Source organism: Schistosoma mansoni, chromosome W, assembly GCF_000237925.1.
Source record: "Schistosoma mansoni strain Puerto Rico chromosome W, complete genome".
Taxonomy (NCBI): Eukaryota; Metazoa; Platyhelminthes; class Trematoda; order Strigeidida; family Schistosomatidae; genus Schistosoma; species Schistosoma mansoni.
The window spans coordinates 31,105,536-31,113,052 of NC_031502.1; the positions used below are offsets into that span (position 1 = coordinate 31,105,536).

A 7,517-nucleotide genomic window follows, 5' to 3' on the forward strand; every position below is an offset into this window, starting at 1 on the left:
TATTAGCTTTATTCAATTTTATATTTTTAGTTAAATATAGAATTCTCAGCACTATGTATTTCTATAAGTTTCCTTTCCTTATCTCTTGATCGATTCTGACAATAAACATTCGGGGATCTACAGTAGGATGTGAGCAGTTCAGGAATCGACATCTGAATAATCTTCATGCTTTTCAATTCCTACTGTCAGACACAACAACGTCTCCGATTGTATTTTGTTGTAACTTGTACAGATAGAGGATGTTAACTTTTCATTAACGCGCTTGAATAGGTTATGCTATGAATAGACATAGTAATGTGGTAAAACAAACGGAGAAGTTGATGAAATATCAAGATGATAGGAACAGGTAGCCCAGATAGTCAAGCAACCCGCCTAGATCATACCGTCAGTTGAAATATTTAAAGAAATAAATTACTTGAAAGTCTTAAATTCACTAAATTTTAGAACCATTAATATACAATTCAATATTTTTTAGATAATCTAACATTAGGAATTGTAGACAACTTCCATAGACGAACTGTTTTGTTTATTTTGACATAATGGAATTTAGATAGAAAATCATAAGGCAATCAATATGGAGTTTGTATAAATTAGATGATAGTTTTGTATTAAAAAGATTGATACACAAAAGTGAATTTGGTTAGACGGATGTAAATCGAATTTAGAAAAAAAACATTGTCAGTAGACATAAAAAATCACTTGTAAATTTACTCAACCTCCTTATTTTTTTTATTCAAGTTGGCGATAAATAATTGCAGACCGAATTATGAATGTTTTGCCGGCATTACATTTCGATAAGCATTAGTTTTTTACGAACGAAGCAATCGATATCAATCTTAAAGGTAATTTGATTGACATTTTCACAAAGACATTTTCTCACATGAATAATTTATGAAAACAATTTAAGCAATACAGAAAAGAAGTTCCGAATCAACCACCACCCATTATCCAACTAAATAAATAATATGATCTTTTTTTTTAATACTCGTGGAACTACACAAGATGTTCGATGTGAAATTTTACTGAAAGTGTAGATTAAACTAATGTACAAGAAAATACTGCCAAAATATAGAAGTGAACATGGATAAAGTTAAAGACAAAATACCATCATGTGTATAATCATTTTACTAATGAGTCACACACACTTCACATGTGTAAAGGCCAACGAAATAATAGTTTTTTTTAAAAAACACTAAGTTGAACGAAGAGATCTCTTTTCAACGAATTTATTATCAAGCTGTACAACCATACATATATGAAAATTTCTCTACAAGGGTGAGAGGAGAGCAGTTAGAAGTTCTATACTTGAACATCTAATCGACTGTAATCATTCTACAGATCCATAGTTTGAATTTAAGGTCGTTTATACGATTCGTCCAAATCTACCTAGATTTCTTCATATCCAACTCTTACAAATGGTCGAAGCTCTTACTATCCATGAGCTCACTCCAGAACTATGCGTACAAAAGAAGTACATCCTATTGTTACCTTGGCCTTAATTTTCATTATTATCATTCCATTCTCCCCTTTACTTATATCTCATATTATTCCCATTTTTCATCCATAATTGCTCATGACATCACTTTCTTTATTTTTCACACCTCTATGACCTTTAATTATTGTGACAAAAACATTTTAATCATCTTATTAGATTCACGTTATAATTCGCTGTTAACTTATTAAGTCTATTGTTATTATTCGTATTATGTAATCTGGTATTATAATCTTCCTACTACATCATCTTGGTTATTCCTTATTCACATGTCCTCACGAAACTAATACTTTAACAAAACATTTTCATATATATATATATATATATATATATATATATATATATATATATGTATATACGATTGTACAGCTTGATAATAAATTCGTTGAAAAAAGACCCCTTCGCTGAACTTCGTGTTTTTAACACTTTTTTAAAGACTAAATCAGGAAGCTAGAACTACTACTGAATAAAAAATGATAAAAATTCTACTATAATCATTGATACTAACGCAGTACTGATTTTTTTCAACTTGATTAATACCCTCTTAAAAATGGATAGAAAGATTAAAAAATCTAGACAACCGCTAAGAAAGTAGTTAATGTACTATATAAATACACGTTTATAATTCAATAATATTTGAACATGAATTGTTTATGTTCCAATACGAAACAATAGAAAATACAAAATACTCTTTCACTTTATTTGAAATTGTTTTACTGTTTAAAACCTTAAAATGTGATCATTTTGAATTTGTACATTTAGAATGGTGAAGATGTAAATTGTTTTATTACTACAACATGTAATCATAGGATTATGACTATTTTATTTGTTAAGTATAGAAATATTAATGTTAGAGGTATATAGTGAAAGGTTGATACATTACAATAGCTCACATTGTGATGGTAAATTTCTCGTAAATAATCTACTTCAAATATATTTATTTTTTAATGTTAAACTGTGATGGTGTGTGGTAATTTGAACCAATGCATATATGTCTCAGGTTTAACGTTGCTGACTAACTATGACTAACATTAAATATGAATAAAACGAATAAAGTTGAGTTTATTAGAATTATATACATAATTACTTTCTGTGTTATATTGGAGCACAAAAACACAATATATGAGTTATTTCAGCTAATATATATACCAAAAAAGAATTTTAAAAAAACTAATGATCGTAAAATTTACTATTCACAGGAATGATAAAACTAACTTACCCCTCCAAGTTGAATGAGTTTACTCCAATCTTCAGGAGCGGGATCCATTTGTATCGTACGATATGTGTGTAAAGCATTCTGATCAAAAAGTGTTAAATCATAGTAAAATGTGGTGACACAGTCAAGGAATGCGACTTCTATCTGAAGCTGGAATGTTCCAAAACCATCTTCTTCTATAGCGAACGGAGCTTGTCGCACAACTATCAAAAAAACGGCATATAATTAAGCTTATCAGTGATCATGAACACAATGAAATCTTGTGTTGAAATAATTAGAATCTTAAAACTGGACTAAAAGAGACGTCATCTGAACTTATTTTATTATATATCAACAGTGTGAGGAATATTATCCTAAACCAATATACTATATTCTACACTCTCACACCAATTGAATAATGGACTCAAATACATTATTTTGCAATCAACTACCGATTGAATGTGTTCAACAAACTCATCAAACTAAATGAATTGACATAGACGAAATGATTTAAACGTCAAGACCAACTAGCCTTAGGATATTTTCATTCAAATGAGACGTGTAAATGATCTTATAAGACGATAATAATTGACGGAATAGTGTGGATTAAGAACCGTATTTTTCAAGCTAATAAGTACTATATATTTTTATTAAGGGACGAGCATATACAGTGATATTTTTTTCCGAGGGTATGGTATGTATAGCGGATTACAATCTGCAATATCTTCAGAGCACTGCTCATGTATGATTGAACTTCTGAGTTTATCATGTTAATACCAAGGGAAAGATATGAATCAAGCTATGGACCTGTATCAACATGTGGAAAACCTCGGGATACATTAATGTGAAAAACTGGATTCAGTAAACCTATGAGTATCAGGGCTCATCTATAAATTCTCAGTTCAAACAGACGAGTAGAAAACGACGGAGCTTGAAACAGTTGTGTATCAAATCGGAAAGATATACTTTAATGCATAACAAAAAACAACAGGAAAGGGGAAATATATTAACATTAATACGGAGAAGCGAATGACAAATAAATAAACACAGAAAATAATATGTTCAAGATGTAAAACAAGTGAATTTACAACCTATTTTGAGCTATATCACTTAAAGCCTTAGACCATTGACTTTTTAAATATTAAATGACTGACTCGTTAGCGTTCAGATCTGAAGTCATTAGTTTTATAGAATGACGAGATAACTTGGACTGACCTTCACTAGTCCATTATTAAGACTTTCGATATTGTAAATCGACATAACCGATGGTCGGATGCGGATAAATATCTCAGATGATTCAGTCACTGACAATTCGCAATTACATTAATTGGCTCCTCTTCATTGAAACTCTACTTGCAGCCTTATCATTGATATTTTGCTAGCACCAAAGTACGTAAAGGTTGATTCAAAGACACTCATAACCGAATACTGAAAGTTTAGTTCTCCCAATAAATCAAACTTCATATTTCACTACTGATGAAAATGCTTTGGTTATTAAGTATACTTGCAAGCAGTGGAAATTTGTCGTGAGAATGTGATAACCATGAGACGTGGAACGATTGGATCTAACTTTGCGCCCACAAGCCAAGAAACAATAATCACAAAGAGGTAATAAGGACTTCAAAACGTAAATATAGAGTATATTTCCCACCTATCTATGCAGAGTGACTAGAACTAGGCAACATATACATACACATATACATAAAACAACCTCAAGCGGACACCTTGTCTTGGATTTTCAAATGTATTATGTAGTTTAAAAGTGACTTTCTTCACAAATGCTGACAAAGGATAACGAGGATTCCAGCTGTCTACATAACACCTCCAATGATGTGTCCGACCATTAACAGGTTTAGGTTTTCGTTGTACAGAATGGCCAACTTTGAAAACAAATAAAATCTGAAATAAGATGCAATAACGAAATTTAAAAATATAGCCTTGAGTAAAGAGAATAAAATGAACATGTGAAGAAAGTATAAACGACATACAACACGAGTTTTGGTGAATTAAAGGATAGTTTCTACGAAATAAAAAAACTAGGCCCAACAGAAAAACATTACAGAAAGAAGTATATTTCAAAACTATAAAAAAGATAATATAAATTACGTTCACATTTATAAGAAATCCTGCTTATAGACATGATAAAGAAAAAAGGAGCTCGATCCAACAAATCATATTGTTATATCGAGTGAGTGCGTGCCCTGTTAATATATGACGTTTTAAGACCGCTAATCAGAGAGGAGTGAATTATCGATCAGTGCAATGATACACAAAAGCCGTATGAGCAGTCTTGAGTACCTATCAGTCCTGCTTTCTGCCTAGCCTAGCCGGTTAAGCTCAGAACACCAATAACAGCCTCTGCAATATGAACCATTATTTTCAAACAAACTGACCACATCGTAGAATAAAATAGAAAATAACATTTGTACAAGATTTGGACAAATGTGGCTGTGAATAGGGGGGACAGTAATCAATAGACTGGGGATAACTCAAGAATGGTAAATCGTATAATAATAGTCTATGGGTCAAAACAAAGCTTACAATAGGGAGGACACGAATATGAATAGTTTAGTTACTTAACAATTATACAATAGGAAATATACATATCATATTGGTCCATAAATAGTTCTCAAAGTTACCATTCATAAATCTCCACAGAATATAACACATTTCTGAGACATAATTTCACAACTGCCTTAAACGAGTAGATAAATTCTAGTAGGAAATTAGAAAGTAAGATCCACAGAAAAAAACAGTGCATTTTGGACAAATCTGAACTAAAGTATAAGCATCTGCGAAAAAGTTGGTCTCACGAGTACCATTTTCTTAAAAATAAGGATAATATATTATCCCCGAAACAGATTCGGAAACTGCTCATGACCAGAAATGCAAATTGATCGATTTTAATAACTTCAATGTTGAAGTGTGGCAGGAGGCATAATATTATATTTTAAAATAAAGTTAAAAACGTTGACAAAGACCCAAAACTAATATTATCCTTCTGGAAACAAAGAATATCGAAGATAATCGACAAAAAATTTTGTCATATTACAAATCACAAGACCGATAACTAGGTCATGACAAGTAAAAAATTTATTTGTCATCTTCAGTATGAAATTTATATTCAGTTAACGGCAAACTGTTTAGCATAATGAACAGAGGTGATTTGGATTACATATTAATGGCCACGTGTTATGTATTCCTGAACACCAATTACCACGACGCGCTATGCTGACTAGTGTAGGGGCGGCCAAACCAAAACGTGGCATCAGTGCTCGAAGTTGCTAACTTCTAGTCCGAGCCATGTTGGTAGATGCAGAGTACCTGGTTGGGGTCCGCGTGACTATCGTAACCAATGGTTGGAGACTCTAGCTGACATGGCTCAGAATCGATCACAATGGTGTAGGTGTATACACTCTTTATTTTCCCTTAAACCTTAAGATTAAAATTGCTTTATAACGTTCTTCCTTCCTATACTATATTCTTACATACAACCTATCTTTTAAATACTACTACCACTAAATTAACTATTTCTATGAATCCGGTGTTCATCTTGTTGTGCTACCGAGGTATGGCAACTTGGACCGATGCATAAATGTGCCTGGTCCTACGTTGTAGCTGACCGACTGACTGACATATTAATGAAGAGATGAATCTATATCCAAAAAGCCCATGGGATAAAAAAATGAACGGAATACTGTGTCACTCGACTAAAAATAGCCAAACGAAATAGGTATCGATAGGATCAAGATAAACGACGTGCAAAACAACACACAGGAACTGTATACACGTCCATCTCCCATATCGTAACCATAAACTATATCTGTTCTAACTCTGGCATTTAGGTTGAAGTTCGAACTCATAATCTTTTGGTGGAAATTCAAGTTTTTCAATAAATCGATTACTTGGATTTTTTGTTCCGTTATCGTAATTAAACAAACATTCTAATTTGAAAATCTAGGAAACTTTAAATGTGGATTAATCTATATGACGTTAACTATCATTACATCTATAAATCTCCTGAGCTTTGCAAAATAATAAATGATTTTAAAAACATCAATAATAATAATAAAGTCACTTGATATCAAGAATCTTATATATATATATATATATATATATATATATATATAGTACCAACCTTTAGGGATTGCTTCAAAGAGACTGACAAACCAATAAAATTAAAGAAACACACTGCTTTCACAGATTACAAGAATTTAAATTAGGGTGTTGACGTATATATCTTTATTTCTGTTTGAAAAGTAACAAGTTTAGCCTTACTTTAAATATCTTTAAATATTTGTGACCAACACTGAAACTCCAACTCGATGTCGAAAATACATACAACTATGAGAATATTTAGACTTGTTTCCCTTTTCATACCGTTTTGCAACCTTGATGATATCACTTATGAAATTCACAGGACATTGGAATATCGATATCAATTTAACGATGACGAAAACGACTAGGTTAAATAAAGGAAGAGTTGGGGATGTTCTTAAAATACTGCTGACAATATAGAACTCTCATTTTAGATGATGCAGAATAGTGTATTGTAAATTTGATTAACTGCGGGACCACAATTAATGTCGTTGACGAATTTACCTTAACTTGTCGAGTCAAAAGTTAATTAGCGACCCAAGTGTATAAACCCTTAAACACATGTTTCAAAATAGTATTTCACCAACTTGGTTTCCGAAACTTATCAGTATATCAATAATAATGTTTATGTTGATAAAGCCGTCCTACAGCCACTAGCACCCGATTATTTAATTATCCAAAGCAGACAGGCCAATTCTGTAAACAAACGTAAGGAAGAATAATTCCACATGC

The 7,517-nt window shown here is 31.8% G+C and overlaps 1 protein-coding gene across 1 annotated transcript in view; it reads right to left on the reverse strand.

Moving 5' to 3' along the window:
- The window catches only part of Smp_153560 (putative ring finger protein B (Protein rngB)), a gene marked incomplete at both ends in the record, with an annotated part of 15,121 nt that extends 10,294 nt beyond the window's left edge, over nt 1-4,827 (reverse strand). Inside the window, 2 exons of the mRNA XM_018789357.1 lie at nt 2,712-2,911; nt 4,794-4,827. Coding sequence (XP_018654808.1) covers nt 2,712-2,911; nt 4,794-4,827 — 234 coding nt within the window. The remainder of the gene's footprint in view (nt 1-2,711; nt 2,912-4,793) is intronic.
- Nucleotides 4,828-7,517: the final 2,690 nt, after the last annotated feature.